This window comes from Carassius carassius, chromosome 15 (assembly GCF_963082965.1).
Source record: "Carassius carassius chromosome 15, fCarCar2.1, whole genome shotgun sequence".
In the NCBI taxonomy this organism is placed as follows: Eukaryota; Metazoa; Chordata; class Actinopteri; order Cypriniformes; family Cyprinidae; genus Carassius; species Carassius carassius.
This window is the reverse complement of record NC_081769.1, coordinates 34,322,721-34,342,644: the sequence shown is the minus strand read 5'-3', so window position 1 is coordinate 34,342,644 and position 19,924 is coordinate 34,322,721. Positions and strand designations below refer to the sequence as shown.

The 19,924-nt window shown below is 41.2% G+C and overlaps 1 protein-coding gene across 1 annotated transcript; it reads right to left on the bottom strand.

Annotated features, from left to right (window-relative positions):
- Nucleotides 1-9,742: 9,742 nt before the first annotated feature.
- LOC132158977 (tripartite motif-containing protein 16-like) lies at nt 9,743-18,563 on the bottom strand. Its single transcript, XM_059568624.1, has 6 exons — nt 17,941-18,563; nt 12,229-12,324; nt 11,916-12,149; nt 10,833-10,992; nt 10,645-10,692; nt 9,743-10,414 (listed from the first exon to the last, which is right to left on the bottom strand). The coding sequence occupies exons 1-6, from the start codon at nt 18,511-18,513 to the stop codon at nt 9,891-9,893; spliced, it is 1,635 nt and encodes a 544-aa protein (XP_059424607.1). The 5' UTR covers nt 18,514-18,563; the 3' UTR covers nt 9,743-9,890.
- Between the last annotated feature and the right edge of the window lie 1,361 nt (nt 18,564-19,924).

Here is a 19,924-nt window from a genome sequence, read left to right as displayed (position 1 = left end):
AACAGGGGCCCGCCGTGGGCTTGGAAGCCCACCAGAGTGGAGCAGGTGGAGCTGGAGCCAACCAGGGCCGAGCAGAGGACCACCACAGCCGAGAAGACTGGACAGGAGCCCACCAGGGTGGAGCAGAGGACCACCACAGCCGAGCAGATGAGACTGAAGCCCATCAGGGCAGAGCACAGGACCACCACAGCCAAGAAGACGGGACAGAAGCCCACCAGGGCGGAGCAGACGACCACCATAGTTGAGCAGACGAGACAGAAGCCCACCAGGGTGGAGCAGAGGACCACCACAGCCGAGCAGACGGGACAGAAGCCCATTAGGGCAGAGCAGAGGACCACCACAGTGGAGTCGATGGCACAGGAGAGCAAGTCTGGTCAGGTGGGACTGAAACAGAGAACATAAACAGGTTAATAGCGGCCTCCGTGGCCGTGATGAAATGGTAGCTGGCCTCCATGGCTGTGACAGGGCAGGCGGTGAGTTCATGGAGGACCTCCGTGGCCGTGATTGGACAGAGAGATAGTTGGTGGATGGCCTCCGTAGCCATGACCGGAATGAATGAGAGCTCATAGATGGCCTCAATGGCCGTGATAGGATAGGATGACAACTCTGGAAGTTCGGCTGAGACATGGCAGGGCACTGTAAGTTTGTCTGAGACGTGCCGAGGCTCTGGAGGCTCTGGTAGAACCGTGGTGACTCGACTTAGTTCCTGAAGATCAACGGTGACTCGACTTAGTTCCTGAAGATCAACGGTGACTTGACTTAGTTCCTGAAGATCAACGGTGACTTGACTTGGCTCATGAAGATCAACGGTGACTTGACTTGGCTCATGAAGATCAACGGTGACTTGACTTGGCTCATGAAGATCAACAGTGACTTGACTTGGCTCATGAAGATCAACGGTGACTTGACTTGGCTCATGAAGATCAACGGTGACTTGACTTGGCTCATGAAGATCAACGGTGACTTGACTTGGCTCATGAAGATCAACGGTGACTTGACTTGACTTGGCTCATGAAGATCAACGGTGACTTGACTTGACTTGGCTCATGAAGATCAACGGTGACTTGACTTGACTTGGCTCATGAAGATCAACGGTGACTTGACTTGACTTGGCTCATGAAGATCAACGGTGACTTGACTTGACTTGGCTCATGAAGATCAACGGTGACTTGACTTGGCTCATGAAGATCAACGGTGACTTGACTTGGCTCATGAAGATCAACGGTGACTTGACTTGGCTCATGAAGATCAACGGTGACTTGACTTGGCTCATGAAGATCAACGGTGACTTGACTTGGCTCATGAAGGTCAACGGTGACTTGACTTGGCTCATGAAGGTCAACGGTGACTTGACTTGGCTCATGAAGGTCAACGGTGACTTGACTTGGCTCATGAAGGTCAACGGTGACTTGACTTGGCTCATGAAGGTCAACGGTGACTTGACTTGGCTCATGAAGGTCAACGGTGACTTGACTTGGCTCATGAAGGTCAACGGTGACTTGACTTGGCTCATGAAGGTCAACGGTGACTTGACTTGGCTCATGAAGGTCAACGGTGACTTGACTTGGCTCATGAAGGTCAACGGTGACTTGACTTGGCTCATGAAGGTCAACGGTGACTTGACTTGGCTCATGAAGGTCAACGGTGACTTGACTTGGCTCATGAAGGTCAACGGTGACTTGACTTGGCTCATGAAGGTCAACGGTGACTTGACTTGGCTCATGAAGGTCAACGGTGACTTGACTTGGCTCATGAAGGTCAACGGTGACTTGACTTGGCTCATGAAGGTCAACGGTGACTTGACTTGGCTCATGAAGGTCAACGGTGACTTGACTTGGCTCATGAAGGTCAACGGTGACTTGACTTGGCTCATGAAGGTCAACGGTGACTTGACTTGGCTCATGAAGGTCAACGGTGACTTGACTTGGCTCATGAAGGTCAACGGTGACTTGACTTGGCTCATGAAGGTCAACGGTGACTTGACTTGGCTCATGAAGATCAACGGTGACTTGACTTGGCTCATGAAGATCAACGGTGACTTGACTTGGCTCATGAAGATCAACGGTGACTTGACTTGGCTCATGAAGATCAACTGTGACTTGACTTGGCTCATGAAGATCAACTGTGACTTGACTTGGCTCATGAAGATCAACTGTGACTTGACTTGGCTCATGAAGATCATTGGTGACTTGACTTGGCTCATGAAGATCATTGGTGACTTGACTTGGCTCATGAAGATCATTGGTGGCTTGACTTGGCTCATGAAGATCATTGGTGACTTGACTTGGCTCTTGAAGATCATTGGTGACTTGACTTGGCTCATGAAGATCATTGGTGACTTGACTTGGCTCATGAAGATCATTGGTGACTTGACTTGGCTCATGAAGATCATTGGTGACTTGACTTAGCTCATGAAGATCATTGGTGACTTGACCTTACCTGTCTCTGGCCAGTCGATGGGGACCTGACCTTACTCTGGACAGTCGATGGCGGCCATCATGTGCAGTGGCGCCGGGCTGGAGGCCATGATAGGATGAGTCTCAGGGGTGGCTGCCATCTTGTGCAGTGGCGCTGGGCTGGCGGGCATTACGAAAGCAGACTCTGGAATGGCAGCCGTTTTGTAAAATGTCTTCTCAGCAACTCCCGCAGTGAAGGGTGAACCACAAATTTGCAATGCAATGTAAATATAATGTTCAAGTGTCCAATTAGGACCATGTCGGGGCATAAGGGAGCTGAGTGGCTCGGAAAGCCCTCCATGGAAAAAAATCATTAAACATACCTCATCTAATGAAGTTAAGTGAGCCAGTTCAATAAAGTCCACTACATAATCTTCAATGGGCCGTTCATCTTGACGTAGATGCATAATTTGGGCTACTGGGTTCATGACTGACCTGGATCTACTTCTTAAGGCTGCTGGATCCTGGTTTGGCGAAGTCTTCTGTAATGATGAGCCAGAGACATTCGGATCCAAATGCAGCGCTTTATTTAAGAATGGTCAAACAGGCAGAAATCAGGAATGGCATCAGGTGTGTCAGGGAAACCAGAGTCAAAACCAGAAACAAGCAGAGATCGGGGCAGGCAGCAGAGAATCAGAGTCGGAGTACACAGTCCAAAGATCAAACACGGGAATGACAAACACAGGGAGAAATGTTCAGAAATGTTAGACAGGCTAAACAAGACTTCACAAACTGGTGGAGTGAGTGTGCTGGTTATATGTGTGTGTGTATTAGCTGAAATGAGGTGCAGGTGTGAGTGCAGATGCAAGTGTTTGTGTGCTATCAGTACAAGGAATGAGGCAGTATGGGAAATTGAGTTCTTGAATGAGTCCTGAGTCCTGAGTGGAGTGCCCTCTACTGAAGATCATGGGCACTCCAACTAATGATCGTGACACTATCCCTTCTGTAATCACATGCTGGATCTGTTAGCCAAATTTCTAGTTTTTTTCCAGGACCTCGCAATTTTCAAATTAAGCACTGCACAGTACATTTTACTGTTGTTGCTGCTTAAGAGTGTAAGGTCCATGCACACAGTCCAAAGAAGGTATCCGGTGCTGGCTGAAGTTTTCGTGCATGTTCTGTCTTTTCAGCATGTAGAGTTATTAAATTTAGGTTAAACTCAAATCTGACTCCATTTTATTATTTAATCTGAGTCCATTTTATTATGACCTCGAATTTACGTTGGAATGCAAATCGGTTGTATGTCTGTTTCTAATTAGTAGGCCTATTCTTCTGTCATTTGTTTATTGTAGTTAAACTCTTTTTTTTATATTAACTCATTCATTTGGGTGCTCATGTCGCTAAAAACGATTCAACGTAAATATAGTCAATAATTACAGAGTAAAACAGAATAAAAACAAATGTAAAAATGTATTGACAGTGAGGTAAATATGTATTCTGCCAATTACATATCCAATTCAAACATATCAAATCATATCAATACAAAACATAAAATTCTCAAAGAAGCATCTAAAAGTAAAATATGCATACCTGACCTTAGAAAATACATAGTATGAAGTGAAGAGACACTCAACACACTACAGGCTTTCTGGCTACAGAATCGCTCTGATCCTTTTGCTGCGATCCTTTAAAATTAAACAAATGGACAGAAGGGAAGGAGGTCTCCTGCACCTTCACTCTGTGCGCTGTCTCGAAGATGCCCGTGTATGTTTGTATTGTCTGTTTCTCTGGAGATCAAAGTTTTTCAGGTTCTTTCATCTTCCATCCAAGAATTTGCTAACGCTTCTTCAGCAAAGTTTGGATTTACTTAACTAATATTACAACCAACACCAGAAATGCATCATATACAACATATAAATGTACTTCCCTACAGGTACTGTTTACTAACAAGGTGACAGTGCCAACTACTCGCCTGGAATATGAAATATAGTGGTTTAAGCCATTTTTCTGTAAACGCAAATGATTTTTAATAATTTTTAATCAGTTTAGGTGAATGTGTGAAGTGCAGATTAGAGCAGGTGGGGCGTGTGAGACTGGGTTCGTCAGCCAGTTGTTGATTCTCCATAGACTGTGGTACTTGGTGATGTTACTCAGACCAGTCCTTATTGACATTGGGTCATTGTTGGCTGAAAACTTTTTTTTTCTTAGCTTTTCATAGTCGTTTTTTTTATTCACTCTGATCTCATTTAGTACTGTCAGACAACTCATGACTTACTGTCAGACAACTTACGACTAATAGTTCTGAAACTGATTCAGTTGCTGCTGCAGCACATTCTGCTGTGTTTGAACAGTTTGAACCAGTCTCACTATCATTTTAATGAAGTAGTGCAAAAGATGAAAATTACAAATTGCCCCTTGGACTTTGTTCCAACTAAATTGTTAAAATAGGTTTTTACCACAGTTGGGCCTTTCCTGTTGGTTTTTTTTAATAAATGTCTTAGCTCAGGATCTGTCCCTGCTGTGTTCAAACACGCTGTGGTTAGGCCTTTTCTTAAAAAACCAAACCTGGATCCCTCAGTTTTGTCTAATTTCAGACCAGTTTCTCACCTGCCTTTTCTCTCAAAAGTGTTAGAAAAAGTTGTTTTTATACAATTAAAATCTTTTTTAGAAAATAACTCTTTGAAATGAAATTTCAATCAGGATTTAGATTGCGGCATAGTACTGAGTCTGCACTGTTAAAGGTGCACAACGATATTGCCCGGTTTTCTTGATGTCAAGAGCCTTGTTAATTTAGTGCTCCTCGATCTCACGGCTGCCTTTGATACAGTGGACCATGCAATCCTTCTGTCTCGCCTTAATCACTATGTTGCCATTAAGGGTACTGTGTTTCAGTGGTTCTCGTCATATTTGACTGACAAAACCTCGGTGTAACTTTTGATAGTAGCCTGAAATTCGATAAACAAATTGACAGTGTGGTGAAAGCTAGTTTTTTTCAGCTATGTCTATTGGCCAAGGTCAAACCATTTTTTAATTGTTCGGACCTTGAGAAAGCTATTCATGCTTTTATTAGTTCAAGACTAGATTACTGTAATGCGCTTTATGTCAGAGTCTCACAGTCATCTCTCAGGCGCCTTCAGCTGGTACAGAATGCAGCAGCCCGTCTTCTAACTAACACAAGTAAACGTGAGCATATTACTCCAATTCTTTCTTCGCTCCACTGGCTTCCAGTTTCTTTTAGAGTTGATTTTAGATTTTATTGTTGGTTTTTAAAGCTCTCAATGGCCTCGCACCACCGTACATAACTGAGATGTTAACTTTGCGTCAATCAAACAGGGCTCTTAGATCAACAAATCAACTTTTACTGGAAGTCCCAAGGACAAGGTACAGACTCTGGGGTGACCGGGCTTTTTCTGTAGCTGGGCCAAGCCTCTGGAACAAGCTACCTGCTGATATACGTACAATCACTGACTTGGGCCTCTTTAAGGCTAAGCTCAAGACTTATTTATTTATACTGGCTTTTAATTTATAGCAGTTGTTGTGGCGTTTGGTTTTTTTACTTTGTTTTGTGGCATTATATATTTTGTTATTATTTTTTATTTTATATTTCCTGATAAAAGCACTTTGGTTCACTTTGAGTATTGTAAAGGGCTGTATAAATAAAGGTTGATTGATTGATTGAGTAGTCTGTTCCTGGCCTGGCTGTACAACATTTTATCCCCACTTCTGTAAGCATCCTTTTTGGCATGACAAAGCTGCTTGAGTTTTACAGTAAACCTTGGTTATCATTATTGAATGACAGAAATGTCCTGATAGAAATGCACATATCATCACAGAAACTGATATAAAAAATGAAAATGAAACAGTGATCAGAAAGCCCCAAAGCTACCCATGGGACAGAGTAATATTCATCCTTTATTGTGCTGTAACAGCCCTGCAAACAAGCCTGCACTGGCCCGGCTCAGCTCAGGGCCCTGAGAATTTGCTCATTGGCAGAACATTGGCCCCTTAAGCCAATGGCTGATCTCTGAGAACATTATTTAGATTTAATCATTTCACTTTATAGTAGCCCTAGAATACCACTGCATGAAATTTTGTCTTAATATAATATTTTTAATATTTTTAAGTCATAATGCAGAAATTCTTTGGACAGAATCATGTAGATTCACACATATATCACACACAATGGTGACAATTAATGAAAATCTTGTTTTTTGATGTTCTGATTTGATCTGAATATTTTGTTGACTGTCAACATTGATATCGCTGCATCTTGATATCTGTGTGAGGTTATCACCATTAAAAAGGGAAAATCTGTCATTTTTGCTTTTGAAAGCAAACATTTCATTCGGAAACATATTTTTATCAATCATTTTAGCGGTCATTAAATTAGATACAGCCATACCGGCAGCCATGTCTCCCTGTAGCCCAACACTGGTTACCCACTGAAGCTACTCAGGGTTAAGCCTGGTCAGTACCTGAATGGGAGACCAGGTCCATCAGGAGGACACGTCACTGAAGGCAGAGGAACATGTAAGTAATAATAGACTATTTAAAATTAATACATTTTTGAAGCAAGTTTGTCTAAATACAAAATACTACTACAACTGGCCCCCCGACTGAGCCTGGTTTATATCAAGGTTTTTTCTCCATTCTGTCACAGATAGACTTTTGGTTCCTTCCCGCTGTTGCCTCGGGTTTGCTTCTTTGGGGACACTTCATATACAGCAATATCGTTGACTTTATTGCAAATGATTGCACAGATACTATTTAAACTGAATGCGAATATCCTACCCTCCCAGCAATTGCCTTCCAAAGCCTTGCCTCCTGAACGCATGGACGCTCACAGACTGGAATGCTGGAGACAATAGTACTACCCGAATTCCGGAAAAGTTGGGACGTTTTTAAATTTTAATAAAATGAAAACTAAAAGACTTTCAAATCACATGATCCAATATTTTATTCACAATAGAACATAGATAACATAGCAAATGTTTAAACTGAGAAAGTTTACAATTTTATGCACAAAATGAGCTCATTTCAATTTTGATTTCTGCTACAGGTCTCAAAATAGTTGGGACGGGGCATGTTTACCATGGTGTAGCATCTCCTTTTCTTTTCAAAACAGTTTGAAGACGTCTGGGCATTGAGGCTATGAGTTGCTGGAGTTTTGCTGTTGGAATTTGGTCCCATTCTTGCCTTATATAGATTTCCAGCTGCTGAAGAGTTTGTGGTCGACTTTGACGTATTTTTCGTTTAATGATGCGCCAAATGTTCTCTATAGGTGAAAGATCTGGACTGCAGGCAGGCCAGGTTAGCACCCGGACTCTTCTACGACGAAGCCATGCTGTTGTTATAGCTGCAGTATGTGGTTTTGCATTGTCCTGCTGAAATAAACAAGACCTTTCCTGAAATAGACGTTGTTTGGAGGGAAGCATATGTTGCTCTAAAACCTTTATATACCTTTCAGCATTCACAGAGCCTTCCAAAACATGCAAGCTGCCCATACCGTATGCACTTATGCACCCCCATACCATCAGAGATGCTGGCTTTTGAACTGAACGCTGATAACATGCTGGAAGGTCTCCCTCCTCTTTAGCCCGGAGGACACGGCGTCCGTGATTTCCAACAAGAATGTCAAATTTGGACTCGTCTGACCATAAAACACTATTCCACTTTGAAATAGTCCATTTTAAATGAGCCTTGGCCCACAGGACACGACGGCGCTTCTGGACCATGTTCACATATGGCTTCTTTTTGCATGATAGAGCTTTAGTTGGCATCTGCTGATGGCACGGCGGATTGTGTTTACCGACAGTGGTTTCTGAAAGTATTCCTGGGCCCATTTAGTAATGTCATTGACACAATCATGCCGATGAGTGATGCAGTGTCGTCTGAGAGCCCGAAGACCACGGGCATCCAATAAAGGTCTCCGGCCTTGTCCCTTACGCACAGAGATTTCTCCAGTTTCTCTGAATCTTTTGATGATGTTATGCACTGTAGATGATGAGATTTGCAAATTTGACGTTGAGGAACATTGTTTTTAAAGTTTTCCACAATTTTTTTACGCAGTCTTTCACAGATTGGAGAGCCTCTGCCCATCTTTACTTCTGAGAGACTCTGCTTCTCTAAGACAAAGCTTTTATAGCTAATCATGTTACAGACCTGATATCAATTAACTTAATTAATCACTAGATGTTCTCCCAGCTGAATCTTTTCAAAACTGCTTGCTTTTTTAGCCATTTGTTGCCCCTGTGCCAACTATTTTGAGACCTGTAGCAGGCATTAAATTTTAAATGAGCTAATTAAGTGGATATAAGTGTAAAATTTCTCAGTTTAAACATTTGCTACGTTATCTATGTTCTATTGTGAATAAAATATTGGCTCATGTGATTTGAAATTCCTTTAGTTTTCATTTTATTAAAATTTAAAAAACGTCCCAACTTTTCCGGAATTCGGGTTGTACTACAATAGGCTACATCAGCGGTTCCCAATTACAGCACATCTTCCAAAGTGAAGTAAACCCCTGCTCAGGGAGTAGGGAGCAATGAACATGGTGTAGGGATCATATCGATCGGAACACAGTTCATGCATGTAGCTCTCTTCTAATGAGTTGGTTATCTGAATCAGGTGTGTTAACTTAGCGAGACATGCAAAATACTGTATGTGTGCGAGGACTGGAACCACTGGGCTACATCTTGTGTCACTCACCAGCGAGAAAATTTTAAAAGTACTAGAATATCAGGAAGGAAGATTGTCTTGTTGAGGTTTGTCTGCCATTCACGCTCTCAGCACAGTGTGCATGAACACACTCTTGACGTATCCTGTCTGCGTGAACAGGGTGCGCAGAGGTATGCAGATACATACCTTGGACCAAGATAATTGAAAGGATGAACATTTCTTGGTCCTATGCCTTCCACAGATCATATAAATACAGATAATACATTTAGACCACTTAACTTAATGATTGCTATCGGGAAGTGAGGAGATTTTTAAACAGCATAAAATATGTTTTTATGAAGACAATCACCTATTGCACCTTTAAATATGTTAAATAAGAGCAATATCATTTATGTATTTAATCCCATTTCATCAACCAATATCTTGCTACTGACCTTGGATGATAAATTCAACCATACTAAGCAAAAATGAAAAAAAAAATTCTCATTGCTGGATAGTGTTGAACTTTTTTCTCTTGTGTCATATCCTTCATGGAATTTTTAGGGAGTAACGCACTAGGGAGGGAGTATTGTAATGCATTACTTTTAAAAGTACCTTCCCCTTAACACTGAATATAACACACACACTGATCTTACTAGCTATATGAGGATTTATTACACACATTATTCATTCATGTTATTTCACTGACAGAAGTTCAGCTACAGTATAAATATCATGAAGAGAAAAGAAGAGACTCCATAACATCTCACTGTTACAGATTCATCATGCAGCTCAAAGCATTATGGGTAGAAATTGTCTTCAGTTTATTCTGATTCATCAACACAGTTTCAATGATGATCCAGATCCAAATCCAAACCCAGGATAGAGCGGCTGAGTGAATGTGGTCTGGACTGTGTGGATGAGGCTCATTGTGTCAGAGACGCTGTAGAAGGAAAGAGTTCCTGCTCTGTGATCCACAAACACTCCTATTCTCCTGCTGATGGACTCTACAGAGAGAACAGTCTCATTCTTATTGTGCCAGAATGAGTATCTGGATGGAGAGCAGAACAAACTCCAGGATTGATCACTGAATCCAAACACACACTCTTTAGCCCCTCCCTTCCTGCTGATGCTCTTATACGCCACTGATATACACACACCATTTTCTCCACTCCACTCCAGCTCCCAGTAACAGCATCCACATACACTCTCTCTACAAAACACCTGACACCAATAGTCAAATCTTTCTGGATGATCAGGATATGTCTGGACTGTGAAAGTGCCAGTAATCACTCTGTTGTTCTCAGACAGATGGAGGTTTTTATTCACGGTGTTTAGATCCAAAGTGAGCTGATGGGAATCTGATGGAGATAAAACACACCAGAATCAGAAATTATGAATCTGTTTGATCTTTTCATGTAGCTTCATGTTCAGTGTATCATCAGTGTCTCAGTACAGATGAACAGATGTCCTCTAAAAATCATCATTTATATATAACCATCATCAGATCATCAAATTCTTCTTTCACCTTATACAGGAAGAACATGAACACACTCGGTGAGATTTTCTACTTGTTTTCTAACTGACTTACATTGTAGGAAGTCGTTCCTAGTTCTGGGAACAATGTTGGTGAATGTGACTGTGGAAATCAACAGACATGATCAGTGTGATTCTCATGATACTGAATCCATTCCTATCACATTTCTAATATGATGTTCTCCATGATATGAGATGATGATGGACTGGTTTCTGAGCGCAGATGAATCTTCAGGACTTTACCTCTGTCTGAGATCTTCTTGAGCTCCTCTTTGCAGAAATCCTCCAGTTTGTCTCTCAGCTGATGCACAGATTCTCTCAGATCATCAGAAGAGAAGAGGGAACTGAAGGGGTCATCATTTACATCTGTAGATTCAGGAGGTGCTGAGAGAGACTGGAAACTCTACAGAAAACCGAAATCAAAACTCATCAGCTCCACACATCACCCAATAACCTGCAGGAACATCAAATTTTTGCAGCTCTTGTTGACTTGGCAGAGCTTAAGTAACTCAATCCAGCAATTTCACAAAATCAGCTTCATTCTTCTCCTATTCATTAAATTGAAAATTACAGCTAGTTACAGATTCTAGTGTTTGCCGCTTACACTATATGTAAAATTTATAGGAAATAGTTTAGATGATAAAACATCTGCTAAGAACATACTGTAAATATCTGTCTAACAGCTCAAGTACATCAATGGAGTCTATTTTAGGGTTGAGTAGATTTGCTCAGGAAAAGCAGCTCAAAGACTACAATTAGATTGACCATTATTTATAACGCTGTGTGGTGGTTAGAGACACTGAAATTTCACAGGGACTCTTAAGACACACTCAAGTATGGTTTCAATACACTGAAGCATTACTAATATAAAGACTCACTTCATGTTTGGGGTCCTTATGATCATCAATGTGTTACAGGCCAATAAAAATCAGTTTTATCAGGTTTAAGGATCACCTGATACAATTTTGATGAACGTTACTCAGAATCGGTACAGTCGAGTTCACTGATTTCAAGGTGATGTAATAAATCAAAAAGAAAATATGGTAAAAATATGAGTGAGTGAAGTTTTGAACTGCCAGTGGTGCTAGTGGTGGTTGACAGCTAAATATATTGTCCAGAAGAAAGAGCTGAGAGAAAGCAATCCTAAGAGATTTCCAGAACTGAAAGCCATTTGTAAGCAGCGTCTCTTTCAGAAGAAGCTAATCAGATGAGAGTCTGACTGATAATTATATATAAAGACACCCATGAAATGTTTCTCTGTGAGTCTCTGTCACAGCAGGATCTGCTCAAGTCCACTATGATCCTGTTCTTCTAGATCTGTGTTACCTGCAGGAACTGGATGTGATCCTGTGTGTGTGAAAGCTGCTCCAGCTCAGCGTCTCTCCTCCTCAGATCATTGATCTCCTGATCCAGTCGCTCCAGTCGTTCTTCAGCTCGACTCACTGTAGTCTTTTCCTGATCTCTGATCAGTCGTATCAGCTCAGAATGGCTTCTCATACCAGAGCGGATGAGCTCAGTAAAGATCTTCTCACTGTCCTCCACTGCTGTCTGTGCAGAGCGCTGTTAGGACACACAGTGATTCAGCTTCAGTGAGTCTGAACTGAGACGGAGACAAACTTCTCTTCTTCTCCAGACTCACCTTATGAGACTCCACAGTCTCTCTCAGCTGCTGGAGATCTTTCTCTCTCTGCTGGATTCTCTGCTGGAACGTCTTCTGTGTCTCTTTTAGTTGGTGCTACAGGACAAACAGATGATAGTGAATATCACCGAGAACAACTGTCACTAAATAATGAATGTATACAAGAAAAGTGGAACTGAAATGGCTGTAGGTAGGTTCAGTCTCATGAAGTGAGGATCAGTTACAAACATCGAACATGATGAAGATTAAGGCCTGTTTCAAACTGTAAGTTTTTGATTGATTGATTGATTGATTGATTGCTTGATTGATTGATTGATTGATTGATTGTACTTTATTATCCCCTTAGGGAAATTTTTGTTGCTTGCGTTTCACATGCTCACATACAGCACCGACAATACACGTCACATGATACAAGAAGAGAATAAAACCAATAAAATATACAAATCATCACTGAGACCCGCTCAGTACGCAGCATTACCCTTGTTCAACAGTTTAACTGCCTGTGGCAGAAAGGAGTTTTTCCCCCTGTTTTTAAACATTGCTGGCATCCTGTACCTTCGCCCAGAAGGTAATCTCTCAAATTCATCAAACAGAGGGTGCCTACTGTCTGCTGTGATTTTTGTTGCTTTACTGTGGCATCTGTTAAGATAAATTTGTTCTAGACCTCTCAAAGGGATACCAATTAGTTTGCTCGCCGTGCTTAAAACTTTCCTAATTGAGCTCTTTTGTTTCACTGTGGCATTTCCAAACCAGCAAGTGATACAGAATGTAAAAACACTTTCAATAAAAGAATTATAAAAAAGTCTAAGAATTGAGATGTTTACATTAAATGACAACATCTTCCTAAGGAAGTAGAGTCTTTGCTGTCCTTTTTTGTTCACAGCCTCTGTCCATTTATCCCACCTCAGCTTATGATCAAAGATGACCCCAAGATATTTGTACTCATCAACACTTTGTATTGGTTCTCCTTTGATAGTGGTTACACTCACTGAAGACTCCTTCCTAAAGTCAATACACATCTCCTTTGTTTTAAAAATGTTTAACTTAAGATTTGACATGTCACACCAAGAAATAAATTCATTTAAAACAGGTCCATGACTGTCCTCGTCCCCCTTTAGGAGACTGACTAATGCAGTATCATCTGGAAATTTGATAAAAAATCTGCCTGAGTGTGCACTTATACAGTGATTTGTGTACAATATAAACAATATAGGTGATAGGACACAGCCTTGTGGGGATCCGACATTAGTAATTTGTTTCTCTGACATTGATCCACCCACTCTCACTCTTTGTACTCTATTCCTTAAAAAATCCCACAACCACATAACCAATCCCCCATCCAGGTTAAACTCTGTGGTTAATCTTTCGACCAACACCATTGGCAATATAGTGTTAAAGGCCGATGAAAAATCAGCAAATAGGATTCTCACATGGTTTTTGGAATCTTCAAGATGCGAATTAACAATATGCAACAATGTTAAAATTGCATCATCTACTCCCTTGTTAGACTGATAGGCGAATTGTAAAGGGTCCAATAGATGCTGGGTTTTTGACACTACATACCTTTTAACAAGCCTTTCAAAGCTTTTAAACACCAAAGAGGTCAGTGCAATTGGTCGATAATCACTGAGCTCTAGTGGTTTGTTGATTTTAGGAAAGGGTATTATAGTTGAAGTTTTCCAGATAGTTGGTACTATGCATCGATCTAAAGATCCTTGGAAAAGTGAAGTAAAAACCGTGGATAGTTGCTCAGCACAGTTTTTTAATACTCGTCCACAGATGCTGTCAGGCCCGGGACTCTTATGTATATTACAACTCTTAAACATTTTCTTTACATCCGCCTCTTTGATGATAAAGTTATTAGTTGATGAAAATGTAAATAAAGTTTCCTCATCACTGTTAGTGTTCTCACTATTTCCTTCAAAACGTGAAAAAAAATTATTTAACCTATTTGCTAGCTCCAGTTCCCCACTTTTGCCATCTGTGATCGTCGTATTTGCATTATGTTTTCCTTGACTTTTATGTGGTACACTGATCATCATCCTAACACCTTGCCATGCCTGTTTTGAACTTCCTTGTGACATTTTAGCCTCAATTTTTTGTTTATATAGGGCCTTATCTACCTTAATTTGTCTTTTAATTTCCCTTTGAATGTCCCTTTTAGCTAAAACATCATTATTATAATATGCTACCTTCTTCTTATTTATCAGTTGTTTAAGTTCCTTTGATACCCATGGTTTATTATTTAGAAATAATTTATACGTTTTCGTGGGTAGAACTGACTCCACACAAAAATGTATGTAATCAGATACCACATTTGTGTGAGTGTCCAGATCAGGTGATTCAAATGTGTCCCACAAAGTACAATCAAAACATCCTTGAAGGCACATAATACTCTCTTCATTCCAAATCTTTACAGTCTTAATCTGAGGCTTTTCTCTTTCAAGAAGTCTTTGATACTTGGTCGAAGATTAACAACGCTGTGATCGGATTTACCCAAGGGAGGTAACGTCGAGGCAGAAAAGGCATCTTTAACGTTGCCATAACACTTATCCAGTGTCTTATTTTTCCTGGTGCAACAGTTCACATACTGGTAATAAGTTCTCAAACAGTTTTTTAAGGAACAGTTATTAAAATCTCCTAAGATAAATTTGGGAGCATCTGGAGACAGAGTATCAAGTCTTTGTGAAAGTTGATATAACACATCGGAGACTTTAGTTGAATTTGCCAGCGGATGTATATAGACGACAGTAAAAAACAGCTGTGGGAACTCGCGAGGAAGATAGAATGGTCTGAGTGATACACTCATTAGTTCAATATCAGGAGTACAGAGAGATTCTCTTACCACCACTTGTTTGCACCAGCTGTCCCTAATGAGAAAGCAAACTCCACCGCCACGCGACTTAGCCGTGATATCCGAGTCACGATCCATTCGATACACCGTGAAGCCAGTTGGTTCAACCTCGCTTGACGGGGTACTCTCATTCAGCCATGTTTCTGTGATTGCTAACACACAAGCATTCCTATATTCATGAAAGTACCGTAGATTTGCTGTTAATTCGTCCATTTTACCCCTCAGGGACTGGGCATTCATTAATAATGTTGTGGGCAGGGGTAATTTACTTCCCATTCTTTTTAGTCTCTGGCGGATCCCACCTCTCTTTCCTCGTCTCTGGTTCCTTTTTGATTGAGTAATCTTGTCTTGTGAAGGTTGCAAATAACTTGGTATGCGTCGATGAGATGTTGTCTCCGCATATTTACTATACTGGAGTAAAAATTCACGGCTATACCGAACAACCCCGCCGGCGGCGTTTTCGGCATTTAGTGCACAAATTAAATTAATACTTAAAATCCAGATGACAATTGCCACAATCAATCCATAAAACTCCATTGTTACGGATTATGCACCACGTCAGCAGCCAAAATAAAATAATGAAGTAAAAACAACGACAGTCACTCAGCAAACAAACAAGTAAGTTTAAGTATAATTAAAGCTGCAAGCAGCGATGAACGGGCCCTCGCACCCGGGCTCACCGGCAGCGAGTGGCTTTAGTAAATAGGTGAACGGTGAGAAATATGCATTTAAACTCATAAATATAAGTGGAATATATCAATGTTTATTCCATATATGTGCCAATCTTCCTGTTGCCAGCAGGTGGCGCTATCATTATAATGGAATATTGGCCTTCAGATGTGTTCAGGCCAGGACTCTTATCGAACATGCGGAGTCTGGGGAAGATTGAACATTTTATGCCTGAGTTACAACAACGTCTCTTGCTGTGGCGAGACATCAAATTTTGTCATGGCGCCATGGACACGCTCTTTAACAAACCTGAAGATCTCCACAATTTAACATTGCACAGGCCTTTAGATTAGACTGACCACAAAAAATACATTAATGTCAAAAGATTTCTAGGAGTAGTTTGTTGCAGCGTAAAACATGTCACTTCCTGTTGCCAGCAGGTGGCGCTATGACTATAACTGAATATGGGCATGTAGATCTGTTAAGGGCAGAAGCCTTATCCAACATGTGAAGTTTGGGACAGATTGGACATTGTATGTCTGAGTTACAGCAACTTCCTTTTTCATGGCGAAACATCGAAATTTGTCAGGCCGCCATGGACACGCCCTTTAACGAAACCTCAAGATCTTCGCAATTTAACATCGCAAAGGCCTTTAGATTTAACTGACCAAGTTTGGTGTTGATCTGAATAAATCTCTAGGAGGAGTTTGTTAAAGTACAACCCCTGAAAATGGCAAAAACAACGCCAATTTTGCAGAGAAAATTCTAAATAAACGACTTCCTGTTGGGATTCCGATTTCGTACCAAGAGACTTTTTTGTATGTATTGGTGTGTTACATGTGTGTACCGATTTTTGTACATGTACGTGAAACGGAGCTCGAGGCACGCTATGTTGAAAGTGTATAGGTGGCGCTATCGAGCCATTTTGCCACACCCGATGGAATATTGGCCTACAGATGTGTTCAGGCCAGGACCCTTATCACACATGTGAAGTTTGGGGAAGATCGGACATTTTATGCCTGAGTTATAACATCTTTTATTCCCATGGCGAGAAATCGAACTTCGTCACGGCGCCATGGACACGCCTTTTAACGAAAACTCAAGATCTTCACAACTTAACATCGCACAGGCCTTTAGATTAGACTGACCACAAAAAAGACATTGATGTCATAAAAATTCTAGGAGTAGTTAGTCGAAGTGTAAAATATGTCACTTCCTGTTGCCAATAGGTGGCGCTATGACTATAACTGAATATGGGCATGTCAATCTGTTCAGGTTTGGAGTCTCATCAAACATGTGAAATTTGGGGCAGATTGGACATTGTATGTCTGAGTTATAGCAACTTCATTTTTCATGGTGAATCATCGAAATTCGCCAGGCCGCCACGGACACGACCTTCAACGAAAACTCAAGATCTTCGCAATTTAACATTGCAAAGGCCTTTGATTTGAAGAAATCTCTAGGAGGAGTTCGTTAAAATACAACACATGGAAATGACCAAAATTACACAGAATTTGCTCATAATATTAAAAATAACCAACTTCCTGTTGGGTTTAGAATTTTGCTCCAAGAGTCTTTTTTGTAGGTATTGGTTACATATGTGTGCCAATTTTCGTGCATGTACGTGAAACATAGCTGGAAGGCTGTTGATTTTCTTAGTATAGGTGGCGCTGTCGAGCCATTTTGCCACACCCTCTTCTGAATCCTATATCAGACGAAAATGCGATTCATTCGGGAGAAGAAGAAGAAGAAGAAGAAGAAGAAGAAGAAGAAGAAGAAGAAGAAGAAGAAGAAGAAGAAGAAGAAGAAGAAACAAAGCAGATACAAGAGGGTCCTCGCACCTCGGTGCTCGGGCCCTAATAAAAGTGAAACTGACGCGGACATAGAGCTTCACAATGACAGTGTTTCTGCTGTGTTGCATAACTTGTATTTTGACAGATGAAAGTTTGTATTTTGTCAAAGAACCAGTGATTAGTTCACTCCATTATTTCATAATGTTGATTTTATGAAAGATTGTGTTGATGAAGGTTTCTGGTGCATTTTCAGCAAACAGTGAAACTCTTCTTGCAGCTGCTGTTCGTTTCTGCTTTAGTGTGCATATAAGAATGCTGTAAGTTGTTAATATGGTGCCAATATAAACACATGAAATGATTGTCAGCATTATTTCATCAGTGTCATTTCTTAAATACCTGTTTCTCTGTCCTCTTTGCTGCAGCTGATACAATGTCGTGGTTTTTATGTCCATCTATCGTACACAGCATACATATACATTTCTGGTCAGTGCAGCAGAAAACCTCAAGGAGCTTCTCATGTTTCTGGCAGATCATCTCCTGCAGTCGTCCAGTGGCATCGGTCAAATTGTGTCTCTTTCCTTTAAACCAACTCTCATGTTGTTCAAGATGATTCTGACAGTAAGAGTTCAGACACATCAGACAGGACTTGACGGCTTTGTATTTTCTTTCGGTACACACGTCACACTGAACATCTCCAGCTCCAGAGTCACAGTCAGCAGGACGTTTCCTCTTCTTCAGTTTCTCCACCACTTCAGCCAGTATGGTGTTTCTAGCTAAAGCAGGAGTTGGACTAAAGGTCTGTCTGCACTGAGGACAGCTGAAGACTCTCTTCTGATCCTCCTGATCCCAGAAGCCTGTAATACAGCTCTTACAGTAACTGTGTCCACACTGGATGGTCACTGGATCCTTCAGGAGATCGTGACACACTCGACACAAGAACTCATCCTGAAAAATTCTGGCTTCTGCCATTTTACTGCTCGACTGTAGAGATACAAAAACAACAGCTCAACTACACTTTCACTTTCTCTTTCACTGTTTTCCTCTGTTCCCACAGCTCTCGGCCCCGCCCCTCTCGTCACACCTGTGTATTAAATCAATTCAATGAACACAGACTGAAGTTTGTGTAATCGTGATGAATTTGGCTCACAAACCCACAAACTCACCAATTCTCAACAAATTATTATATGGTGACGTGCCAATAAGCTAATCAACTCAAAGCACCTGCAAAGGTTTCCTGAGCCTTCAAAACGGTCTATCAGTTTGGTTCACTAGGCTGCACAATAATGGGGAAGACTGCTGATCTGACAGTTGTCCAGAAGACAATCATTGACACCCTTCACGAGGAGGGTAAGCCACAAACATTCATTGCCAAAGAAGCTGGATGTTCACAGAGTGCTGTATCCAAGTATGTTAACAGAAAGTTGAATGGAAGGAAAAAGTGGGGAAGAAAAATATGCACAACCAACCAAGAGAACCGCAGCCTTATGAGGATTGTCTAGCAAAATAAATTCAATAATTTGAGTGAACTTCACAAGGAATGGACTAAGGCTGGGGTCAAGTCAAGTCAAGTCACCTTTATTTATAATGTGCTTTAAACCAAATAGATTGTGTCAAAGCAACTGAACAACATTAATTAGGAAAACAGTGTCAATAATGCAAAATGACAGTTAAAGGAAGTTCATCATTAAATTCTGTGATGTCATCACCCAGCTCAGTTCAGTTTAAATAGTATCTGTGCAATCATTTGCAATCAAGTCAACGATATTGCTGTAAATGAAGTGTCCCCAACTAAGCAAGCCAGACGCAACAGCGGCAAGGAACCGAAACTCCATCGGTGACAGAATGAAGAAAAAACCTTGGGAGAAACCAGGCTCAGTTGGGGGGCCAGTTCTCCTCTGACCAGACGAAACCAGTAGTTCAATTCCAGGCTGCAGTAAAGTCAGATTGTGCAGAAGAATCATCTGTTTCCTGTGGTCTTGTCCTGGTGCTCCTCTGAGACAAGGTCTTTACAGGGGATCTGTATCTGGGGCTCTAGTTGTCCTGGTCTCCGCTGTCTTTCAGGGATGTAGAGGTCCTTTCTAGGTGCTGATCCACCATCTGAGCTGGATACGTACTGGATCCGAGTGACTGCAGTGACCCTCTGATCTGGATACAGACTGGATCTGGTGGCCACGGTGACCTCGGAACAAGAGAGAAACAGACAAATATTAGCGTAGATGCCATTCTTCTAATGATGTAGCAAGTACATAGGTTGTTATTGGAAGTGTTTCCGGTTCCGGTTTACCTAATTAATGCAGCCTAAAAATCCTTTAACGGATTTGGATAATAAAAGCATATTAGTATGTTATGTGTATGCCAGGTTAAAGAGATGGGTCTTTAA

Bases quoted from the DNA above. Each gene is read 5' to 3' on its own strand.
- LOC132158977 (XM_059568624.1), bottom strand. From the start codon at position 18,513: ATGGCAGAAGCCAGAATTTTTCAGGATGAGTTCTTGTGTCGAGTGTGT. The intron at 10,693-10,832 runs GTAAAGTCCTGA...TGATTTCCACAG, and splicing joins CAAGAAGATCTCAGACAGAG to TCACATTCACCAACATTGTT. The intron at 10,415-10,644 runs GTAAGTCAGTTA...TATCTCCATCAG, and splicing joins TAGGAACGACTTCCTACAAT to ATTCCCATCAGCTCACTTTG.